This window comes from Cnephaeus nilssonii, assembly GCF_951640355.1.
Source record: "Cnephaeus nilssonii genome assembly, chromosome: 9".
Taxonomy (NCBI): domain Eukaryota; kingdom Metazoa; phylum Chordata; class Mammalia; order Chiroptera; family Vespertilionidae; genus Cnephaeus; species Cnephaeus nilssonii.
In genome coordinates, this window is record NC_137080.1 from 9,023,969 (window position 1) to 9,047,879 (window position 23,911).

The 23,911-nt window shown below is 48.1% G+C and overlaps 2 protein-coding genes across 5 annotated transcripts in view; one reads left to right on the forward strand and one right to left on the reverse strand.

Moving 5' to 3' along the window:
* The window catches only part of ZBTB2 (zinc finger and BTB domain containing 2), a 34,195-nt gene extending 20,556 nt beyond the window's left edge, over positions 1–13,639 (forward strand). For all 3 annotated transcript variants that reach the window (XM_079781399.1, XM_079781401.1, XM_079781400.1), the window contains one exon: positions 5,999–13,639. In XM_079781399.1, coding sequence (XP_079637525.1) covers positions 5,999–7,370 — 1,372 coding nt within the window. In that variant the 3' untranslated portion in view covers positions 7,371–13,639. The remainder of the gene's footprint in view (positions 1–5,998) is intronic.
* A 4,096-nt stretch (positions 13,640–17,735) lies between these two features.
* The window catches only part of AKAP12 (A-kinase anchoring protein 12), a 74,279-nt gene continuing 68,103 nt past the window's right edge, over positions 17,736–23,911 (reverse strand). For both annotated transcript variants that reach the window (XM_079781393.1, XM_079781394.1), the window contains 2 exons: positions 18,957–23,889; positions 17,736–18,074 (listed from right to left, as the gene is read on the reverse strand). In XM_079781393.1, the coding sequence (XP_079637519.1) occupies positions 18,965–23,889 (4,925 nt within the window). In that variant the 3' untranslated portion in view covers positions 17,736–18,074; positions 18,957–18,964. The remainder of the gene's footprint in view (positions 18,075–18,956; positions 23,890–23,911) is intronic.

Sequence of the window (23,911 nt, forward strand, 5' to 3'; positions counted from 1 at the left end):
TGTAACATCATCTCGGGCCATAAAGAATTATCAACTTAAAAATTAGCCTGCTATAGTTGGTCAAACATGTCAGTAACTCACCCCTAATGCCTTGGCAGGGCCAGACGTTCCCCACCCCCGGCTTAGAGAGTGTTTTGTCCGTAGTTACCGCTAGGTGTCTCTGTCCTGTGAACGCTACTGGAAGTGGCTTTAAATCATGTAGGACTGCAGGCTTGCAGCTCTCAAAGGAGACACGCCTTGCTAATAAGTACAGTTTCTGACAGTGTCTAACATTTGACATTCTTTCTTCTCAAACTTCTTTAAGCCCATCTTAAGATACTAGAATGTGAAGGAAAAAATGAAATTTTAAATGACTGTGAAAGTTTATACGGAAGGCTGGTAGCTGTGCTAAAACTATGTTTTTCCTACATGAAAGTGTTCTGTCAGACAGACATGTGCCAACCAGCCACTTGGTGAAATGGTATTGTAGAGGGCTGTGTTCTTCCCAGAGGACTTGGAATGACCACCGTGGCCCTTAGCGAGCCGAGTGGTAGGTGCTGGGAGGGAACGCAGTCAAGGATAAAGGTGGCTGGACCTTCTCAAAACAACTTCTTTATGTGTCTGTGTGTCTATATGTGATTCTGCTTTAAGGGGGGAAAATTATAATGAAGAAACCAAGATAAGTTTGTATCTGGAAACCGCCCTGGGCCCTGGGCCCTGGCAGTAACCCCCAGGGACCTCCCTTCCCAGTCCTGGTGGTTTCTCACCAACTCTTGGCCCCAGAACTGGCTGAAGTATATAGACTGGGGTCTCCTCAGCCCCATCTCTCCTTTGCCATCAGAGACTCGCATTGTTACTAAACACTCTTGAGCAGAGTGAAAAATGTGTCGTCTCTGATAGTTCTTTAAAATTTGAGATGTGTACAGTCCAGTCTCCCCCATTCACAGACTGGAGACAGAGGAAACCTACACAATAACAAATGAGGGGAAATTACGGAACTTACAACAAAGCTTTTATTAAAAGGGCCTCTGCTTGGTACCTCTCATGGATGCTGAAAATCAGTCTCAGCTTCGGATTTTGTCCCCTGCTTTTCTTTCCTGGGGAGGTAGAGCGATCACTAACTCTAAGCCCTCCTTCCGCCTGGAGGAATGTTCTGTCTGGGCAGAACAGGAGGTGCCCAACATCTGGGGCTGATTTTTACCCCTAAGGGCCTGTGGTTTCCCAATGCGCCAGCCCTGGAAGGATTCCCTGCCTGGCCCTGGAAGGATCCCCCCCTGGTTATGTCTTCAGGTTAGGGTTGACTGTTTACATTAGGCAAGTATTTGTCACCACACTCTCTGAAGCCTGATTCCGAATGCTGAGCTTCCAAGGGCATCCAAATATGTTACAGTGCACGCAGAGTGGCTGGCACTCACCTGTGCTTAATGGGAAGGCCACCTGTATCTTCGTTCCTATTGAAAGGACTGTAAATAATTTAAAAGGATTATAAAAAGAGGCCAAGTAAAGCTATGAAAGATCTGTATATCTTTTTTTTTTTAATAGTCATGTAACTCTTCCCCTTTATACTCTCAAAGGATGCTAGTTGTTATGCTTATTCTTTATTCTTTGGCTTCCACACTTTGTAGTCAGATGTTTCTCATAATGATTATTTGTATGCATTCATCTTGAAACATAATCAATACAGTAATACGATAATTATTCAAATCTTCTCTGTCCCAAATTCCAATTAAAGTCATTTTTCCTCTTTTTTTAATAGAATAAAAATTTAATTTAGAAGAGCTGAGTATACTGTTAATATCTGGTCAAGATGACAGCATAGGTAAATGCGGTACTTATATCCTTCCTCAACCACATCAAAACTACGACTAAACTACAGAACAACCATCATTTAGAACCACCTGAAATCTAGCTGAATAGAACTCCTATAACTAAGGATTTAAAGCCACATCGAGGCTGGTAGGAAGGGCAGAGACAAGGACCTGGCTGGTCCCACACTCGTGTGTGGCTGGATATCTCAGCTACAGAGCTCTCCCCTGTGGAGCAAGGGGTTCCAGCCCCACACCAGGCCTCCCAGCCCAGGGTTCCTGCCAGGAAGAGAAGTCCCCAGAACCCCTGGCTGTAAAAACCAGCCGGAATTGAGGCTGACGGAGACAGAGGCTGCTGGAGTCTCGGGCGTTCCTCTTAAGGGGCCCGTGCACGGACTTACTGGGACTCATTCTGGGCTCCAGTGCTGGGCAGCAGCTCGAAAGGCTCCAGAGACACATGGGGGTCAGGGTGAGAGCCGGAGGGCTGCGTGCTCCCAGGGGGCAGTGCTGGCAGAGCTATGGTTCCTTTTCTGAGCCCTTCCCCCAGGAGCCGGCAGGTGGGCACCATGTCTGAGTCTCCCTTAACCTGGCTAAGGCTGTTAGCCCTGCCCTGGTGATTCTCTGAGACCCTGCCCTACCCAACTTTGCTGTCCACTCACACCGTTTCCAGTGTTTTTCCACACAGTGGCTTCTCTTGCCTTAGGCTTCAGATGTGCCTAAAATCTCAAATAAGCAGAATTTGGCCTCAGTGTGCCCGTACCTCCTGAGTGGCCCAGGCCTGGCACTAGCAGCAGCTGACTTTGGTTCGCAGTTTGGCCTCTCCTGGCGCCTCCAAGCCCAGTAGCCATCTGCAGATCTCTTTGTAGCTCATGCTGGGAGGCTCTGGGCAGAACACAGGCAGCAGCTGACCTTGGCCTGCACCTCCTGGGAAGCCCCACAGCCAGGGCACCCAGTGGACAGCTTCAGACCACGTTGAAGCATCTCCACCCAACTACTTCCACAGTGACACCCTCAAGGGGCAGACTCAGCGGGCACCAGAGCCCTGCTGAAGTAAGTCCTGCTCTGTGGGGTGGTCTCCTCCTGCACAGCTGATCCTCTACGGTGGTTGGTGGTAGCAGCCAGTCCTTGCAGCTGACCAGCCTGGGGAGTAAATCCCTCCCATTGACGTGCCAACAGCAATCAAGGCTCAACTACAACAGGAGGGTGTGCACAGCCCACGAGAGGGGTGGGGAGCCCACCTTGAGTGCCCAGCTTGGGTGATCAAGGAGGCTATGCAACTGGACCTTACAGAATACCTACTATATACGGCCATTCTACCAAGCCTGGGAGACATAACAGCTCTACCTAATACATAGAAACAAACACACGGAGGCTTCCAAAATGAGGAGACAAACAGGTTCCAAGTGTGAAAAAAACAAGAAAAATAATTAAATGAATTGGAGGTAATCAAACTAACATACAGAGTTCAAATCAATAGTTATAAGGATGCTCAAGGAACTTAGTGAGAACTTCAACAGCATAAAAAAGGATACGGAAATCATAAAACAGAACCAGTCAGAAATTAAGAATACACTAACTGAAATGAATAATTTACAGGGAATCAACAATAAAGAAGATGAAGTCAAGAATCAAATCAGCAATTTGGAATATAAGGAAGCAAAAAACACCCAATCAGAATAACAAAAAACAAAAAGAATTTAAAAAAAAGAGTTGTGTAAGGAGCCTCTGGGACAACTTCAAGTATACCAACATTTGTATCATGGGAGGTGCAGAAGGAGATGAGAAAGAGCAAAATATTGAAAACCTATTTTAAAAAATAATGACAGAATACTTCCCTAACCTGGTGAAGGAAAAAGACACATAAGTTCAGGGAGTCCCAAACAAAATGAACCCAAAGAGGCCCACACCAGGACACATCATACTTAAATTGCCAAAGGTTAAAGAACGAGAGAATCTTAAAAGCAGCAAGAGAAAAGAAGTTCATTACCTACAAGGAGTTCCCATAAGACTGTAAGCTGATTTTTCAGCAGAAACTTCGAAGGCCAGAAGGGAGTGGCAAGAAATATTCAAAGTGATGAAAAACAAGGACCTACAACCAAGATTAATCTACCCAGCAAGGCTGTTAGTTAGAATTGAAGGGCAGATAAAGAGCTTCCCAGACAAGAAAAAGCTGAAGGAGTTCACCAACACCAAACCAATATTACATGAAATGTTAAAGGGTCTTCTTTAAGAAGAAAAAAAAGATTAAAAATATGAATAATAAAATGGCAATAAATACATATCTATCAACAATTGAATATGAAAAACAAACAATCAAAACAGAAACATGCACAGGCACAGAGAACATTTGATGGTTGCCAGGTAGAAGGGGGTTGGGGGAATGGGTGAAAAAGGTTGAGGGGATTAAGCAGTACCAATTGGTAGTTACAGAATAGTCATGGGCATGTAAAGTGCAGCATAGGGAATATAGTCAGTAATGTTCTAATAGCTATGTATGATGTCCAATGGGTGTGAGATTGGGATGACCACTTAGTTATGTAATGTCTAATCACTGGATTGTACACCTGCAACTAATATAATATTGTGTGTCAGCTGTAATTGAAAAATAAAAAAATTTAGAAGAAAAGGAAATTATTCACAAAATTTTTTAAAATGACTATAAAACCTAAAAGCATTTAAGGAAGGTGTCTTTGGAGCCGAAAATGCATTGTCTATGGAGTATGTTCACTCAGTGGCTGGCAGCACGTGCCCCATAACATGTAGAGCTGTATCTCCCTGATTTCTAATGATGCAGTAGAACTGTCACTGCTGATGGTCCGGGAGGAGCTCTTGGGGACCTCTTGACTATTGCAGCTTGACTCAGGCTGCCTTTTCAGGGGTGATGCAAACTACAATCTAAGAGCTGGAAAATCAACAATCCCACATCTGCCATAGGTCCCTCCCATAGATTACTTAACTTTTTGAAACCTCAGGTTCCATGTCTGTCAAAATGGAATGATCACATCTGCCTCATCTACACAGGATTGGTTTCTTTGTGTCTGTTTGTTTGTTTGTTTGTACACAGGATTGTTTTAATGCTCTAAGGAATCTTGGTATCATGGCTTTGGAATTAGACCCAGATTTAATTCCCAATTTTACCACTTAATAAGTCTGATACTGAGCAAGGTATGCATTCCTTTGAGCCTGGGTCCCTTATCTGTAATATGAGAGTTAACGGCAATTATGTGAAGTAATGCCGGAAAGCCCAGCTGCAGTTCCGATGATGATGATGACGACGACGATGACATTTGATAAGGAACTGAGTTGTCCTGGAACCACCTTTTTTTTTAAGAGAGAGATTTGTGGTCCCACTTATTTATGCATTCGTTTGTTGCTTCTTGCATGTGCCCTGACCAGGGATTGAACCTGCAACCTTGGAGTATCAGAACGACGTTCTAACCAGCTGAGCTCCCCTGACCAGGGCCCTGCAACCACCCTTGAGTGCAGTCTCGCAGCACTGGGAAGGGGACCCGGCTGCGCTAGAGCTGGGCCGTGGCTGGCCTTCGACTCCGTCACCGTCTTGCTGGACGTAGATCAGAGAGTTGCAGACACAGACAGAATTAGGCTTTGTTTTTCTCTCACGTTTGTTGTCTTGCTCTTAGCCACTTGTTCTTACTAGTCCAGCTCCCCATGTCGTTTTACAAATGAAGAAATTTTTTAAATCAGGTAGATTGTTTGATTTACTTTAAAAAGGTCTCCTGTTGAACGCTGGATGACCTTGGATCCATACAGAATCCTAGACTTTGAGCAAAGGATGTGCCAGGTCATTGGTTCCTAACCATTACTGGGCCACAGGACACTCAGACTGATAGGAATGAGGGATCCTCTCCATAAAACACAAATTTGATTTGATACACTTGACATAAATCACTAGGAGAAAGACTGCTTCAAATCTGAGTTAGGGTATCACATTTGTTTAACATGAACTTTTTCTTTCTCGGTCCGTTAAGATATATTTATTGTATTTATCTCTGTTCCTAATCTAATTAACATTAAATTATATGGATTCCCATTATCTTCTTGAGTATTCCATTTCATGACAGTAAGAAATGGGAAATGTTCGTGTTTCATTCACCTTTTTAAAAAGTGCTTGTTTTTTCCTCAGGCTTGATGTTATCATTTGAGACAGTTACTGGCATTGACTGACAGACCTTTTGCTTGTTTGTTTCTTTCAGTGAATGTGTCCGTCTGAAGCCATCCGACATCCAGCCCGACATTTTCAGCTACCTCTTACACCTGATGTACACCGGGAAGATGGCGCCTCAGCTCATCGACCCCGTCCGCCTGGAGCAGGGGATCAAGTTCCTGCACGCTTACCCTCTGATCCAGGAGGCCAGCCTGGCCAGCCAAGGAGCCTTCTCGCACCCTGACCAAGTGTTCCCGCTGGCCTCCTCCTTGTATGGCATTCAGATCGCAGACCATCAGTTGAGGCAGGCCACCAAGATTGCTCCGATGCCCGAGAAACTTGGGCGAGAACCCCGGCCCCAGACCTCCAGGGTGAGCCAGGAGCAGGTGCCCGAAGCCACACAGCTCTCCCAGTTGACTTCAAATCTGCCCCAGGTGAACCGGACGCACATGACTCCCTCGGACCCCCTGCAGACCTCCCTGTCTCCAGAACTCGTTTCCACTCCTGTTCCTCCCCCCGCCGCCGGGGAGGAGACCAACCTGGAAGCCTCTTCCTCTGATGAGCAGCCCACGTCCCTCACCATCGCCCACGTCAAGCCAAGCATCATGAAGCGGAATGGCAGCTTCCCCAAGTACTACGCCTGCCACCTGTGCGGGCGGCGCTTCACCCTCCGGAGCAGCCTGCGGGAGCACCTGCAGATCCACACCGGGGTGCCCTTCACGGCCAGCCAGCCCGGGGAGGGCCGCGGGCCCCTGTCTCTCTGCAGCAATGCCGCGGACCTGGGGAAAGACGCCATGGAGGTGCCCGAGGCCGGGATGATCAGCGACAGCGAGCTGCAGCACATCTCCGACTCCCCCATCATCGACGGCCAGCCGCACTCGGAGACGCCGCCGCCCTCGGACATCGCGGACATTGACAACTTGGAGCAGGCGGACCAGGAGAGGGAGGTCAAGAGGCGCAAGTACGAGTGCACCATCTGTGGACGCAAATTCATCCAGAAGAGCCACTGGCGGGAGCACATGTACATTCACACGGGGAAGCCCTTCAAGTGCAGCACCTGCGACAAGAGCTTCTGCAGGGCCAACCAGGCCGCCCGGCACGTGTGCCTCAACCAGAGCATCGACACCTACACCATGGTGGACAAGCAGACGCTGGAGCTCTGCACGTTCGAGGAGGGCAGCCAGATGGACAACATGCTGGTACAGACTAACAAGCCCTACAAGTGCAACCTGTGCGACAAAACCTTCTCGACGCCCAACGAGGTTGTCAAACACTCCTGCCAAAACCAGAACTCGGACGTCTTCGCCCTGGACGAAGGGCGGTCCATCCTCCTGGGCAGTGGGGACTCTGAAGTCACGGAACCCGACCACCCCGTGTTAGCGAGCATTAAAAAGGAACAGGAAACGGTGTTGTTGGACTGAATGTTACTTTTCTTTTTTAAACTGTCATTTTTTACAAAGACGGTCTTCCTTCCCTTTCCCGATTCAGAACTGTCGTTCTCCATGGCATGATACAGAGAGGTCCCGGGTCCCTTTCCCTCTCCTTGCCCGTGTCCCCAGCCCCTCCTCCCACTCCTCCGTAAGGCTCTGTGCATTATAAACCTGGAACATTGGCTTTCATTCAGGGGACATCGGAAAGATAATAGCCAGTAGTACTTATAAACTCAAATGGGTTTTGAGTCTTAGATTATTTAAAAGCATACGTGCTTGCAACTAATGAAGGGTATTTTAACAAAACCAAACAACCAGAATGCAATTTGGTAAGCTAAAATTATGACCTTCCCTGGGTAGTGTCTTCCTTCTCAGAAAAACAATGTCAGGAAATACAGCATGCTTCTCGGAGACACAGCTGGGCTCTTTACTATGCAAAATCTCGGTGTGGAAAACCTTAAACCCAAGAGAACACTCTTAGTATGCATCCTCCAGGTGTCTCATTTCAGAATGCATTCTTTGAGATTATGTCCAGTCAAGGAAAATCATTAGTTAAGAAACCTACTTGAACAAAACACAGGAAAAAAAGTAATAATGTGATGGCAATCTTAATTTTTGGATAAAACATGACAAGCTGTGAGTTTGTGTGTTTGTAAGAGAAAACGTGTGATCCTTGCTACAAACAGGTGAATTAATGCACATGCCTTATCTAATTGCTGGCTTCTTTCAAAGTTGAACAACGGAGTACTGTATTTTCATTTTTGATAAACGTGTTGGTTTTAAAAATCAGATTGAAAGTACTATTCTGTCGATGGGCTTTCTGAATAGAGTTGACATGCCGTTCTAGCAGTTGCCAGTGGTAAGTTGGTTTTAGCACCGACCTGCTGCTTTTAAATCAGTGTGTCTACTACAGGAAAAAGGATGCAGGATCTTATGGGGGAAGCTGTGAGCAGAACGTGGGAGCCTTAAGGGTTTTTAAAACTAATGCTAATAGCTTACTGGCAACACTCATTGAGAACATCAAAAATGGCAAAGAGAAATCAGGACCAAAAAACCTAATTACTGTTTGGGGAAAAAACATGACTTTGATATTTAGTCTCCGATTTTTTTTTAACACCTGAAGTTTCCTCTATTGGCCTGAGAACAGTAAAATTGGTCTATTAGTCTTTCCTTGGGACAAAACAGGAGCCAGAAATAAGGACCGAAGGGGAGAGGGAAGAACAATAGGTATGCTGTACGTATATGTTAAAACTGACCATCCCATCATCCTATTTCATGTATAGTTGAGTTCTAAGATTTGTAAGTTTTTATACATACTTTCATTGAATAAACATTTAATTAAATGGGTACATATTCTATCTGTGTATTACTTTGTCAGCCCAAAGAGATGCAAGGAGGGGAAGTGGAGAGCTTTGTTGCTCTATCACCTCCTCCTCGTCTGTCTGTAGAACTTTGGGCAGTTTCCTGAATGGCATTTTCCACTTTTGTTAAATGAAGACATGGACAACTGCATTGTGTCATCCTAGTGTGAGATTCAAATGAGTCAAGTCTATATGAAGATGCTCTGAACAGTCAAAGTTTGACCAGGAATGGGTCTGGAGATGGTGTTACCCAACTTTCCTTTACAAGGAAGGAAAAGGCCAAGGAGTGTTTGCCTAGGTTCATGCTATGTAGACCTAGGTTATGAAATATTGAGTGGTTTCCACCGATTTCTTTTTTAATATATTTTCATTGATTTTGGAGAAGGGAGAGAGAGACAGGAATATCAATAATGAGGGAGAATCACCGATTGGCTGCCTCCCGAACGACCCACACGGGATCATGCCCACAACCTAGGAATCGAACCGTGACCTCCTGGTTCATAGGTTGACACTCAACCACTGAGCCACACCGGCTGGATGATTTTCTTTTTTTAAAAAACGATATTCACATCTCCTAACTTAAATGAGAGTCTTGTGTCCAGTTAATTCTCTGAATATCTATGAAAGGGGAAATTGGGGCATCTTTCACCGCCCTCCACACCACCCCCAGGCTGCCTTGAAGGGATGAAGGATGCAGCCTAAAGACGGGGTCTTGGAAGACTTGAAAGGGAGTGGAGTCATTCCTAGCATGCTTCCTGATTTGAAGCAAGGGGCTCCTTAACGAGATGTGTACAGTGTACAGATTGGTGCGTGAGCTCATAGACAAAGTGCGTGTCTGAGACCCTGGGATTTATTCTGCATCGCCCTGTTCTCATTCTAAATGCCCTTGTTAACCTGGGAGCACAGAAAAGTCACAAAACACCCTACATAGTTTTTGAGGAGGCCACCTACATGGGCCGCCTTACTATAAGAGAGGTAAGGTCTGGAGGAGGAGATAAAATGGTGTTAGGTCATTGGCCAAGGTCATACAACTACTTAGGGTAATTACAGAGCCCAGGGCTCTTTCTGCTACCAGCACACTGCCTCAGAAACCCCCCTTAGTAGTTGTTTAAATTAATCTTTAGGTAGCCCGAGCTGGCTTGGCTCGGTGGCTAGAGCATAGGCCTGCAGACTGAAAGGTCCCAGGTTCAATTCTGGTCAAGGGCACATGCCCAGGTTGTGGGCTCGATCCCCAGGCAGGAGGCAGCCAATTAATGATTCTCATCATTGATGTTTCTCCCCCTCTCCCTTCCTCTCTGAAATCAATAAATAAAAACGAATGTATCTTTATATTTTTGTTAGCAGAAAAAAGATGAACTAAAGAATTATTTCACCTTTTTAGTTAGAGATGCGCCCAAGCAGACAAAAGATAGAAGGCAGCAGCCAGAGAGAACAGGGAGCCTTAACGATGCCCAGTTTGGGGAGCCTCAGGGGTGACCAGGGAGAGACTGCAGATTGGCTTCCTCCAACCCAAGCCCCCACCCCACAGGGCCCCCTCTAAGTATTTCTGGGGGATGTGCTAGCAAGCCACAAAACCTGAGAAGGCACTGGCGACAGGAGGAGAGAAAGGAAATGCAGAGGGCATGAGGTGGATGTTTCCTCTCTACTAGTACAAAAGAACATGGTCCGGCTGGCATGGCTCAGTAGTTGCGCATCGACCTATGAACCAGGAGTCCACGGTTCGATTCCCAGTGAGGGCATATGCCCGGGTTTTGGACTCGATTCCCAGTGTGAGACATGCAGGAGGCAGCTGATCAGTGATTCTCACCATCGATGTTTCTCTCTCTCCCTCTCCCTTCCTCTCTAAAATCAATAAAATACATTTTTTTTAAAGAAATGGAAAATCCTTTCTTAAGAAGGCCTGTCTTGTCTTGGCCAGTGTGGCTCGGTTGGTTGAGTTATGTGTTGTCCTGTTGCGGGGAGGGGGGGGGGCAGGAGGAGGGAGACAGCACCAGGTGTCTGACCGGTGGGGTCAGACCTAACCTGGGTTCAGCAATCTTGGAACTTGGGTTCCGGCTAGGAAAGAATTCAGAGCCAAGACCCAAATTGTAAGAGAACATATACTGGGTAAATCACAGAGGTAGAAAAAGTAATTTCTAGAAGAAATGAGTTTAGGGAGACAAATTACCGAGGCAAAGGAAGGGCCCTTGGGAATGAGGAAGCTAACAGTAAAGTGCCTGGGGCAGGGAAGGAGCCTGGTGGGGTGGAGAGGGCAGGGGGAGGGAGAGGGAAGGTACCAGCATGCTCCCAGGAGGAAGAGCGCACTGGGTCCTCCCTCCTAAGGGTTTTATTTTTAATTTTTTTGTTAATCCTCACCCGAGGATATTTTCCCATGGATTTTTAGAGAGAGTGGAAGGGATGGGGAGAGAGAGAGAGAGACACCTGACCAGGGCTAGGGCAGAGGATTGAGCCTGCAACCCAAGAGGTATGTGCTCTTGACTGGAATCGAACCCAAAACCCTTCAGTCCTCGGGGCTGACACTCGTTATAACCACTGAAAAAAACCGGCTAGGGCGTGTCCTAAGGGTTTGTGTTGTTATTGTTTTTAATACATTGGTTTCAGAGAGGAAAGGAGGAGAGAGAGAAACATCAATGATGAGAGAGGATCATTGATCGGCTGCCTTCTGCACGCCCCACACTGGGAATCGAGCCAGCAACCCGGGCATGTGTCCTGACTAGGAATTAAACCGTGATCTGGTTCATAGGTCAACGCTCTAGGACTGAGCCACGCAGGCCGGGCCCAGGGGAAGATCTTAATAGAATATTCAGCAGCTTTCCAGGTGTATCCTTTCAGGGTGTGGTCCCCACTGACTGATTGACAGGCACCAGGGCAGGGAGTCATGATCCAATGCAGTTGGTCCTGAGGTCAGCTGTGCCTCATTTTGTTGTTTTTCTGAGCCTGGAGCTGAAATCCAACTGAGGCATAGAGGTTATCTCTGGGCAGAAAGGTCCAGGGATCCAAACCGCAAGACCAGGGCTATGCTAGGGGAGAAAAGTCACCCTGGGGCGAGAGCCCACCCTACAGTTGATTGTCCTATGCTAGGCACCTGGGGCTTTCCACCTGGTGACCTACCTAGCCCCGTGGTTGGCAAACTGCAGCTCTCGAGCCACATTCGGCTCTTTGGTGTGGCTCTTCCACAAAATACCATGGCCTGGGCGAGTCTATTTTGAAGAAGTGGTGTTAGAAGAAGTTTAAAAAATTTGGCTCTCAAAAGAAATTTCAATCGTTGTACTGTTGATATTTGGCTCTGTTGACTAATGAGTTTGCCGACCACTGACCTAGCCCATCAGCCTTGCTCTGCTCATGTCCGTCTAACTGCCTACAACAGTCCCTTGAGCCAAATGATTGCTGGTTTGATTTCCGGTGAGGGCATATGCTGGGGTTTGAGGCTTGATCCCCAGTTTGGGGTGTGCAGGAGGTAGCCGATTGATGTCTTGCTCTCATATCAATGTTTCTCGTGCTTTCCTCTCCCTTCTCTCTAAAACTCAAATACAAAGAAATCTTTAAAAAGGGGGGGGGGGCGGGGGGGGGCTATCCTTTGTCCCTGCAGGATTACAAACATCTGTGGCCTCCACTCATCACCCAGCCGGCGTGGCTCAGTGGTTGAGCATTGGTCTATGAACCAGGAGGTCAAGGTTTGATTCCCAGTCATAGCACCTGCCTAGGCCCCCAGCAGGGGGCATGCAGGAGGCAGCAGATCAATGATTCTCATCGATGTTCCTATCTCCCCTCCCTTCCTCTCTGAAATCAATATATGTATTTTTTAAATGATAGACACATACTTCTTTATTTTCTCTTTAATCCTCACCTGAGGATATTTTTCCATTGATCTTTAGAGTGGAAGAGAGAGGGAAAGACAGAAATACGTTGTGAGAGAAACACATTGATTATTTGCCTCCTGCACATGGGCCAAGGCCGAGGAGGAGCCTGCAACCAAGGTACATGCCCTTGACCGGAATTGAACTTGGGACCCTTTGATCCACAGGCCGAGGTTCTATCCACTGAGCCAAACCAGCTAGGGCAATAAAAATATATACATTTTACCAAGTTCTAGTAACACCCTAGCCACTGTGATAACCAAAAACTCACAACCCCAGCACTGCCTTGGGAGGTGCTAGCATAGCATAGATAGCCTCACTTCCCTGCTAACCTGTTTGAATCCTTGTTAGGGTTAATCTCATTCCTGGATTCAGCCCACCGGCCCACCCTTCAGTATCATTTCGGTCACGTCTTTTAAAAGAGCCTTAATTGCGTTCAGGTTTCAAGTTAAACAGGCAGCCCCACCTGCTTTTCCAGGAACTAGGTGAGCTCCTAAGACTAACAGGGATAAGCAGGATCAAGCACAGTGTGCTTTAAAATTTAAATTCGCCTAACTGAAGCATTGCCTGTGTGCTCCTTAATTACGCGGTTAGAATTGAAAAGCACAGGGTGGTTACCAGGCTCTAGTATCCAATATCCTGAGGTAGGGAAATAACACACTGGGTCCCAAGTCTCCAGTTAGGAACTGTTACTCCACCCCATCCCCGTCCCCAAATCCGAGTGTTGTAGTGAAGCTTCCCTTAAGAGGTCAGACGTAACACTTCTCTGGTGTTACAAATTTCAGTGTCAACAAGCAATGGGAAATACGCAGTTATGAGATCCCAGAGGAGAGCACTGTAAGGATGCCAGTTATATTTCTATCTCAAGAAATAGGTTTCCCCCGGCCAAGTGGCTCGGTTGGAACATCGTCCCGAGCACCAAAAGGTTCCGGGTTCGATACCCGGTTAGGGCATATGTGAGATGTTGCTCTCTCACATTGATGTCTTTCTTCCCCCCCCCCACCCTTTCTCTAAAATCGATGAAAAAATATCCTCAGTGAAAGAAATAGGTTTGATTTGTGAGATGTGACATTTAAAAAAAAAATTATTTTCTTCATTATCTTCACCACCATGCCATCCCCAAGTCCTGGCCCCTTTAGCCTAAACCTGTTATCACTTCAGAGCAGGTGATAAACTCAACTCGTTCATATATAACAATAGACCCCAGATCAGTTTCTTTCTATTTCTTTTTTTCTAACCCTCACCTCACCCAAGGACTTGTTTAGAGAGGGAGACAGAGAGAGAGAGAGAGAGAAACATTGATCCGTTACCTCCTGTATGGGCCCCAAACAGGGACTGAACCCACACCCCAGGCATGAGCTCTGACCGGAAATCAAACCTGCAACACTTCAGTGCACAGGACAACGCTCAACCAACCGAGCCACTCCTGCTAGGCCCAGATCATTTTCCTAATTCCCGTGACCTAGGCTGGAGATGGTAAGGAATTTGGAGAGGAGTATGCCTAGCCAGCACAGCCATGGGTGAAACTGAGGGGGGGGGGGGGGGCGGTGAAGGATTTAGAAAAGACAGACAAGAAAATAAAGCTAGGTCTGGGTGGGACGCTGCCCTTTCTGATAGAGAGACAGCACCCGCCCTGCAACCCAAGTCTCCGTTTTATAGCCAGATCCCACGAGGCAAAGTAAGGGCGTGCTTACAACGTTCTCGCGGGTTTTGAATCTGCTCAGTTATGGTGCACCTGATCGAGCTTTGTTTACTTGCTGCACCTCCCATAGCCCATATCACTCAGCCACGCGGGGCCACAGGTTCCGACCACAAGGTCAAGCTTACAGCTGTAGCCTTTGGCTATAATTGTGCTGGGACGGCTTTGCCCTCCAAGCTGGGACTTGCACGTGGCTTTAACACGAGAGGACTGTGCCCTCTCATTAGTCGGAGGCTTGAACCTTTCCAAACGCTGTAGCCGCTCTCCACAGAGGAGAAACTGGGATTTACACAAAAATGCCAGGTTGTCCAGCAGATCCATTTCTGGAATCCCTTTGAAAATGAATAGTCATGTAGGCTTGAAGTTACTGGACACATAGGTTGTGTCCAGGTTTCATCCGCTCACTACCTGGAGTCCTTGAACTGTGTCCATTTCCTTTCTTGTAGAGATTTAACTCTGGTTCTGATTGTTGGTTGGGATTTCAGAGTAAGTCTGTGTGACTATACAAAAACTGTACATGACACTGCTCATTTTGGGGTTTTGGAGGTCAGAGATTTAATAAGATTCCAATTAAAGGGGCCCTGACCCCAAAAGGTTAGGAATCACTGACAGAGGTTTTTGCACATTCACACATATCCCAGATACATTCCAAACTCCCATGATGCTCTGCACAGTGTCACAAAGGGATGGCTTAGTAGTTAAAAAGTTAAATGTGTGAGGAATATCACAAAACGAAAGGGAAAAGCAAGCAAAACTGAATTAAGGTAAAAATTAGAGAGAAAATCCATAGCATTTCATTAGGTTGCATTTTATTTAGATAAATGAAAATTTGCCCCCAAACAGAACTAGGAATCAAATATTGTCTTCGGTTAAAGAAAACTGCTAAGCTTGAAGCTTACACTGAAAGCTAAAATTTTCAGCCCTTGACTATCTGTAGCTCCAAACAGCAAAGGAAATTTCTGGAACAAAGTATACATGTACAGAGAGAGACAAATTGTGTGAACCATTAAGAAAATAACCTTTAGGGGCACATTGTATAGTCTTCAATTACAAGAAGTGGAGAGAGATTACAAGTCTTGCATTGCTTTCTGTTGTACATGGTTCCATAGTAATGCCAAAAATAGCAAAATTTAGGCACTTGCTCCAATTTCTGCAGTTTACACGGTTACTATGAACTTCATGAAGTAACGGCAGCTTTAGAATTATAACACAGAGCTGTATTTCACACTTTCATTAATAGCATTTCTCGTTATAGTAAAACGATGTTGCTTAACAGACAGAGGAACAGAGCTTGTACAGAAGTAATCCAGGGCCCGTCCAGATGTTAGTAGGAGAAGCAGAGTCATGAAGAAGACCAGTTGTGACGACCTGCTTGGCCACATGTCAGTACAAATGGGATGAAGTGGCGGGATGGAATTTAAACCAAAAAAAAAAAAAAAAAAAAAGGAAATCTGTTTACCACAAACGACACAAATCTTTAATCTGCTCAAAATAGCACTTTCTTCCTGCCAGGGAGAGGAAGTTGAGTCAATAGTGAAGCTATCATTGAACTCCTTCCAAACTGCTGTCATCTCCAATACTTTTTGGTTGATCTTCAAAAATTGACACTAGCGCCTGGCTGGTGTGGCTCAGTGGTTGAGCGTCAACCTATGAACCAGGAGGTCATGGTTCTATTCTCTCAGGGCTTATGCCCAGGTTGTGGGCTCGATCCCCAGTAGGGGGCGTGCAGGAGGCAGCCAATCAATGATTCTCTCTAATCAGTGATGTTTCTAAATTTGACACTAGCACTTTTTTAAGAAAAGTCCCAAGTTGGCCAGAGAAGCTATTTAGATCAGTGGTCGCCAACCTTTCGGACCACCAGTGGTCCGCGGACCACCGGTTGGCGACCGCTGATTTAGATCACAGGTTTCTTTTTTTTAATTTGGAAATTTTCAAGTTTAACAATTAAGCACAGGTGGCTATTATACATGAGAGTAAGTCCTAAAAGGCTAGTCAGTGCTTTCCAGCTACAAGGCCATACACTAGAACCCATGTTTTATTGTAGTCAGGTGTGTTGCTATCATAGCAACTACTACAGCCGATGTTTTATTTTAGTCAGGTGTGTTGGTATCAGAGAAACTACTCTTCAGTTCTAACAGCAAATGTTCTTTCCACTAAAAGGCTATTCTAGTCTTTCTAGAATGTTATTCTTCAAAATCAATTGGCTGTTAAAATTAAGTTCTCAAATTGGGAGTACCGAGTTTGAGTAAAATTTTAAAAGTGCATATGCCAGGCCAGTTTACCTGCGGGAAAGTGGAATTTTAGGGCAGATAACTGACTATTCTTTGTGTGGCAACTGTTCGACAGAATCCTTTATATAGTAGCAAGAATCAGAAATCATTTTTAACATTTAAAAAAATTCCAAGATCACCTGTTAGGCAATTTTACTACTAAGCCTTCTTAAAATTTCTTTCTAGAAACATTCATCATGAACAAAAATTAATGCAGAAAATTGATCTTTTCAGGAGGATACCACCAGATGGTAGCATTGTACCAGTACTGTCCATCTGAAAAGCTCCTGGTTTATTTTGGCAGATGCCTATCTGCTAGGACTTCCTCTGAACATGAACTCAAACCGGTATAAAGTGGTCACATCACACAGCAACTACATTAGAAAGTTCTAGCTCCTTTTGCTTGTAGAAGGCGGGAAACATAGGTCTCAGCCTTCCTAGCATCTAATAAAACCAGCAAATCTAAGTGAAGCAAATCTTTTATTTAAATCAGCTGTCAAATCACCGTTTATCCAAATGAACATAATGCAACATTGTTCTGAAAGAGTGGGCACAAATATGGCACAGACACAATCCGGCATCTATCAAAATGCCAATGTAAAGAGCCTGACTTGCTGCATGCTGTGTGGAAACGTGGTCCAGCATGAAAGAGTAGAATCCGAAACTTAAAAACAGTCAATCCTTCTCTTGAGAGTATGAAAAACTATTTCACTACTTTGCCTCAGAATGAAGCCCATATCTGTCCAAACCACCATAACAATTAGGAGAAAGACTGGAAGTTAATCCACTACTGAAAAAAACAAAAAAAACTTCCACCCTCCACTGGGCTAGAAAGAAAAACTTCACAGTAACCACAGAACATTCTATATGCTTCCGCCCAAAGGATGCTTTTCATTTTTAGCACACTGTGCACAATAGGGAAGTGACTGACTTCAGAGTAATACTAAACACGGGCCTAGTCCCGAGGGAATTTTAAAGTGAGAGGGTAGCTTCTGCTCAGGAATGTCATTCTAGGAGGCTGTTTTCACAGGTCCTACGGGAGGCTCAGAGCTGCCGAGGCGACACGATGGCCCACGCCCCATCACAGACTGGGATACATCAGAAACGTACTCTACCGCACCATCTCCTTAAACAGTAAGAAAAAATATACAATAGATACAGGAAGAGGATTACTTAAAACATACATATAAATACATAAAGAATGATACTCCAGTTTGAGAAGTGGAACTAGGTATTGCCAACTCCAGTTCCAGGTGAAGAATTCAGGACCTCGGATGAGAAACACGATATGGCATCGAGGGGATGCGACAGGCGGTCTTGAGGAGGAACTGGTTCTAGCTCCCGATGCAGCCTCAGGATTGTCGGGGTTCTCTGGGAATGAGATCGGTTGGCGGGCCTGTTCTTCGGATCTCAAAGTTCTGAAATCTTGGTCTTGGGTGTCATCAGCAGCATTCATTTTCTTCTACCACTTGTCTTCACATTCTGGTCTTGCAAAGACACTCGTGTAACTAGAGGAGAAAGACAGATTCGAAAGTAAATACAATCTCCTTTTCCTCTCTCCTCCTTTATAGTATAACCACAGAAGAGCTGTGAAGGTGAGCTGCAGTCAATGGCCACCCCAATACCATTGTTTAATTCTGTAAGAAAGTAAAAGGTGCTCTTTGACTTCAAAGCCAATGTCTGCGGTTCCCTAACATGTCACATGCGCTGGGATCTTTTAAGAAGTGTTTGTTAGCCCAGCCGGCGTGGCTCAGTGGTTGAGCATCTACCTATGAACCAGGAGTTTGAGGCTGGTTCCTGGTCAGGGCACATGGGTTGTGGGCTGAATCCCCTCTGGGGGACTTGCAAGAAGCAGCCAAACAATGATTATCTCTCACCATTGACATTTCTCTCTCTCCCTTCCTCTCTGAAATCAATAAAAATATATATTTAAAACGTGTTTGTGACTAATGCTGGAAAAAAATTCATTTTTCCTCTAAAGAGCTATAAAATAAATTTCAAGCAGTATAATATAAACCTACTTTGAGATTCTAGTTATAAAAAAAATTCAACAGTCTAGTTGGTATGGGGCTGAGTGAGCACAACATATTTCTTAGATCTCTGGCCAAACACGCACATGTGGGCCTTTATTTGCTTTGAAGGCAGTCACATTGGGGATAAAATGAAATCATTATTTTCGTGACACCAATATGACTGAATGGCATTTCAATGAGAGAGGAGAAAGAAAGAAACTAACCTAGATCTCCTAGTCTGTTGGACGGGCATTTCCCAAAGCCAGGTTCCACCTAAAATCACACTGGTTTGAACTCCTGCTTCCCCTAGAATAAATCTGCCATCCAATGGCATGGAAGAGGAAACAATGATTTCAGAAGAAAAAGAAGCTAGCTTACATGGCGTTTTAGGACTCCGCGAGTTCTGGCGTTGCTGGCTGCCTCTCTTGTTCCTGTGTCTCCTCCTGCGTCTGTGGTTTGATCTCTTTTTCTGGCGCGCTCTGCCCTTTTCCTTCCTGAAATCCCACTTCCTTCTCTTTTAGTTTTGGTCCGTTGGCATCCGGGGACTCTTTGGTTAAGTCTCCCGAGGCCTCAGGGTCTACCAGGGCTGAGATCTGGTTCTCAGGGTAATCGACGGCGTCACGTCTTTCATCTTCTTGGGGTTCGTTCTCTGTTCTTTCTCCCAAGCCGGCACGATCACCAAATTCTGGCTCAGACTTGGTTCCGGTTGCTTCTCTCTTGTCCTGGGTTGGGAGGACGAGCTCTTCAAGCTGCTGGGCATTTACACGGGAGCCTCTGACCTCCACGGCCGTGGCCTCCTCTGCAGCTGCGTTCGCGTCTTTGGAAAGATCGGAGGGGGTCTGTCCCACGGTGGTCAGTGCGGACTCCTCTCGGGCTGCTTCAGCCTCTGCCGAGCCCTGAAGTTCCCTTTCTTCTTTTTCAGTTTTCTGTGCAGCTTCCTGATGGTCAGCCTCGGTCAGCTGGGCCGGTGTCGGGCAGTCGGTGGCTGTGTCTTCGGTGCTTACGAACTGGTCAACGGCTGTCTGAATGACGTTTTGCACAAGTTTATGGCTCTCGGTCTTGAGTTGCAAAATCTCCTTTTCGGCCTTTAAACCTTCCTCTCTCGTTTCACTCCCCCTGACTCCCTGACCGCTAACCTGCTCGCAGTCTTCTTCGGACTCCCCTTCCTGGGAGGGGGTTTTCTCTTCTTCCAGGTCAGCACCGACGCCTTTTGCAGGGGTGGCGGGTGCGGTGACGGGGGCCGACGCTGCCTGAGACTCAGGGCCTGTGGGCGCGGCACCTTCCCCTGCCTGACCGACAACGCCTTCTTGGTCAGAGGGCTTTGCTTCCGGTTCCAAACGTGCATCTGCAGACTCCAAAGGTCCAGCTGCTTCCAAAAGCTTGCCGGTTTCTCCTAAGACCTTCTCCTCCACAGCCGCAGCTGTTAGAGGTAATGATGCCTCTGAGCTTTGAACTTGAATGTCTGTGCAGAGCGCTTCCTCTTGAACTAGCCAAGAAGAGCTTTCTTCAAAACGGATAACTTCCTTCTCCCCGTCTATGACGGTCACGTGAACTGTCTGGAGCAGCTGCTGGCTGAGCACTTCCACTGGTTTGGGCTCAAGTTTCTCTTGACTCACTTGGGGTGCCTCGGCTTCCGTTTCCTCCCTTTCCACTTGCACTACCATCTCTCTCCCCGCTGGGGCTGGAAGAGCCTGAGCGGGACTCGGGAATCCAGTCTTTTCATCCTTCTGACAATCAGCTTCTTCAGTAACTTCATCTTTAAGGGCAACTTCAATGGTCTTTTTCTGACTCGCCGTTACATCTGTGTCTGCAGACACTTCAAGTCCTTCAACAAACGGTACGTCGTTGGACTCCTCATCAGCAAACTGGCCAGCCCCTGGAGTCACCTCAGCCTTTGAAAGAATGGGTACAGTCTCCACTGGTACCTCTTTCTCCGTATGTTCTGGACCCCCTTCAGTTTCTGAGTGTTCTTTCTTTTCTTCCTGGGATTGAAGCCCGGAGGGTGCTGGGGGCGTCTCTTTCAGCGCAGGAACTGCCTGGGACTCCCCGACCTGCGACTTCGTACCGGATGCACCTTCACCCTCTGCGTGGACTTCCGTGGCCTTGTCTGGCCGTGTGGCATGGGGAGCTTCACCGTCGGCCACGGGGGTGCTTTCACTGGCCTCGCTGTCTGTGAGGGTTTCGGCCGAGTCAGGGCCAACAGCCTGTTCCGGGACGATCTCGGATTTGACCCCAACCAGGGTTGCGGCTTGGCAGGGGGTGATGAGCTCGCTGGACGCGACACTCTCGGCGGGGACTTGAGGGACTTCTTCAGCGTGTTCTGGGGCGGCCTGTCCAGAGACCTTCCCTTGGGGCAGATTCTCAGTTTTCGTTTCTCCTGCGTGTCCCTGCACCACCACGTCCACCTCTTCCTGCAGCTCCGACACGGGAGGATCCTCTTCGGTCTCTGCCACCCCTGGCAGCTGGGATTCCACTCTCCGCGTGGTCTGAATCGTGGCCCCCGGGCCCCTGACATCAAGCTGTGACGCTTCTCTAACCCTTTCTGCCACCGCCCGCAGGACCTCCTGGGTCCGCCTCTCCTGGCCCTCCGCGTCGGGCTGGCCGCCCTCCACCTCCTGAACGGGCGTGGCCTCCTCGGTGGTGTCTGGGGACTCACTTAACTGGGAGACGGCCGAAACCATGTCGGTGGTCTCCTCGGCACCAGACGCTTCGGTGGCCTCCTCGGCACCAAACGCCTCGGTGGGTTCCGCAGCGGTCACGGCCTCGGCAGTCAGTTCCACCTCACTGGCCACGGTGTCCTCACCGGCCATGGTGTCCTCACCGGCATCTCGGCTCTCAGGCAGGGCTGGGGCGACGACGGGGGTCTCCTCTGCCCTGACCTCTCTGTCCAACCCCCCTGCCGTCGGTGGCCCGGCTTCCTCTTCTGCTTGGTCCAGAGGCCCTGTGGCTGAAGCGGAGATCCAGGAAGGCGACCTCTCTTCAATATTGGTAACGGCCCTCGCCCCATCGACGACAGCCACAGTCACGGTGTGAACCAGACTCTGGCTGAGCTCCTCCGACACAGAGACCGCCCCCTTCTGCTCAGCCTTCTCCTCCCTCTGGCGGGCCTCCTGCGCTTCCAGCTTCTCCCTTTCCACCGCATCGTACTCGGACAGCGGGACCACGGCCGGGACGTCGGAATCGTCTTCGTGGGCTTCCGTGGGCCCCACCTCTTCAGCGGTGGCTTGGTCTTGTTTCCCATCCGCCCTTTTCTTCCTCCGGCCAGGAATGAATTTCTTAATTGAAACCCAAGACTCTTCTTTCCCGGGTTCCCCCTCGGCCGCTGAGGGTTCTACACCAGCCCCCGCTCCGTGCTCGTCGGTTTTCTCCTCCAGTTTGGACTTGGATTTTTTTCTCGGGGTGACCAGTCGTTTAAAGGACTCCCAGGTGGATACGCCCTCCCCTTCGGAGGGGCTCCCCGCTTGCTCAGGTGAGGAGCTTCCCTGCCCTGGGTCGTGCTCGTGGGAGCCGGTGGGGACGGCATCTGGTCCTGTGTCTCTGTCTTTCCCTGCGTCGTCCGGTTTTGGGCCTTCTCCAGCTGTCGGTTTGGGTCCCTCTTCCTCGTCGGAAGAGGATGCTTTCCTTGCTCTTTTCTTGGACGATCCCACACAAATCAAAGCTTCCCAGGACACGGAAGTGTCAACCTTGCGCTTCGGCTCCTCCGGCTTCGGCTCCTCCCCGGGGCCCTTTCCTTCCTCCTGCGCCTCCGAGGCCGCGCTCTCCGTGGAAGACAGCGTGGCGCTCTTGGCCTTCTCCAGCTCCTCTTCCTTGTCGCTGTCGGAGAGCCTCCGGACCCGTTTCTTGGGCGTCACCATCTTTTTGAAAGATGCCCAGGGCGTCACACCCTCTCTCTTCTTTTCCCCATCGGAAGTAGCTCCCTCTTCGACGTCCCCCTCCTGGGCTGCATCCGCGATCCCTTTCTCCAGACACGTGATCTCCTCGGGCTCCTCCGGGGAGGAAGCCGAGCTCTCGCCCTTCTGCTCATCGGGGCTCTCTGGAGAATCGGCCTGGGCCGCATGCTGTTCGCCGGAGTCTTCATCCCCTCCTCTCTTCGCCTTCTGCTTCTTTCCAGAAAGCTTTTTTATGCCAGTGCTCGAGAACAGTTTCTTCAGAGGGCTTCCCTGCACCTTCACCCTCTCCTGCGATGCCAGCATCTCCACCTCGCTCACGATGCCTTCCGGCTGGGCAGACAGCGCCTTCTCTTCAGGACTTGCCTCGGGGGGCTGGGTGGGGTCCCCCCCGGGGGCACCCACTGAAGCTTCCAGAGGCTCAGCGTCGGTTTCAGCCAACTTTTCAGCCGGTGGGGGCTCCTCTGTCTCCTCCGCCTCAGCTTTCTGCTGCTCTGCACCCTCTGCCCTGCTCACGTGGACTTCTGCAACGATCTCTACTTTGTCATCAAATACCTCCGTTGCTAACGGGGCGGGTCTCTCTTCAGGGGATGCCTGCCCTTGACCTTCAGCGGGCAGCTCCACCTTTTCATATTCAGCCGACAGCCTGGCATCGTGGACCCTGTCTGTGGCCTCCTGTGGCTGCGGTTGCTTCTCAGAGGTGTCTTCCGTCTTTTCCTTTTCTTCTGTGTCTCCTCTTTCTGGCTCTTGTTCCTTTTTCTTCTCCGAAGCTTCCAGCTCCTCTTCCCTGGGCTTCCTGAAACTGGTCTTTTTCCGCCAGCCGGCCCAGCCTTGGGTGAAGAATTTTTTGAAGGGTGACGCCGTTTCGCTGGCCACTGGACTGGTGGGAGAGTCTGGAGATTTGGTTGGTTCTTTTTCTGGTTTTTCTTCTCCATCTCTGCCTTCCTCGGCCGCTTGACCAGACTCGGCTTGGAGAGAAACGTCCGCGCTGCTCTGCTCGGGTTTGAGAGTGTCCTCGGGTGTCTCCGTAGATTGTTTCAGTTCGCTTTCTTTGGGAGTTGCTTCTCCGGCCTCCCGGCTGGGCTCTTGGTGGTCACCGGCCCCATCTGATTCTCCCGCTCCTTCACCTTCCTCTTTTCTGACGGTGAGTAGTTGGACCGTGTCGGACTTCTCGCTCTTATCCTTTTTCACAGTGAATTTGAAGCCAACAAACTTAAACACCTTCTTAAATCCAACGTCATTAGTCTGGGACTCAGCAGGCTGTGTTAGCTCTTCCAAATTGCTTTCCGAAGAAGGAATCTGCTCAATTATTTCAGGCATTTCCTCCTGCCCATCCTTTGTGATGTCCTGAACAACCGATGAGTTGGCAGCCATCTCCTTATCTGACTCTCTTTCATTCACATCTTCAGATTCTCTCTGTCCAACTGTTAACAGAAAAAAGAGAGG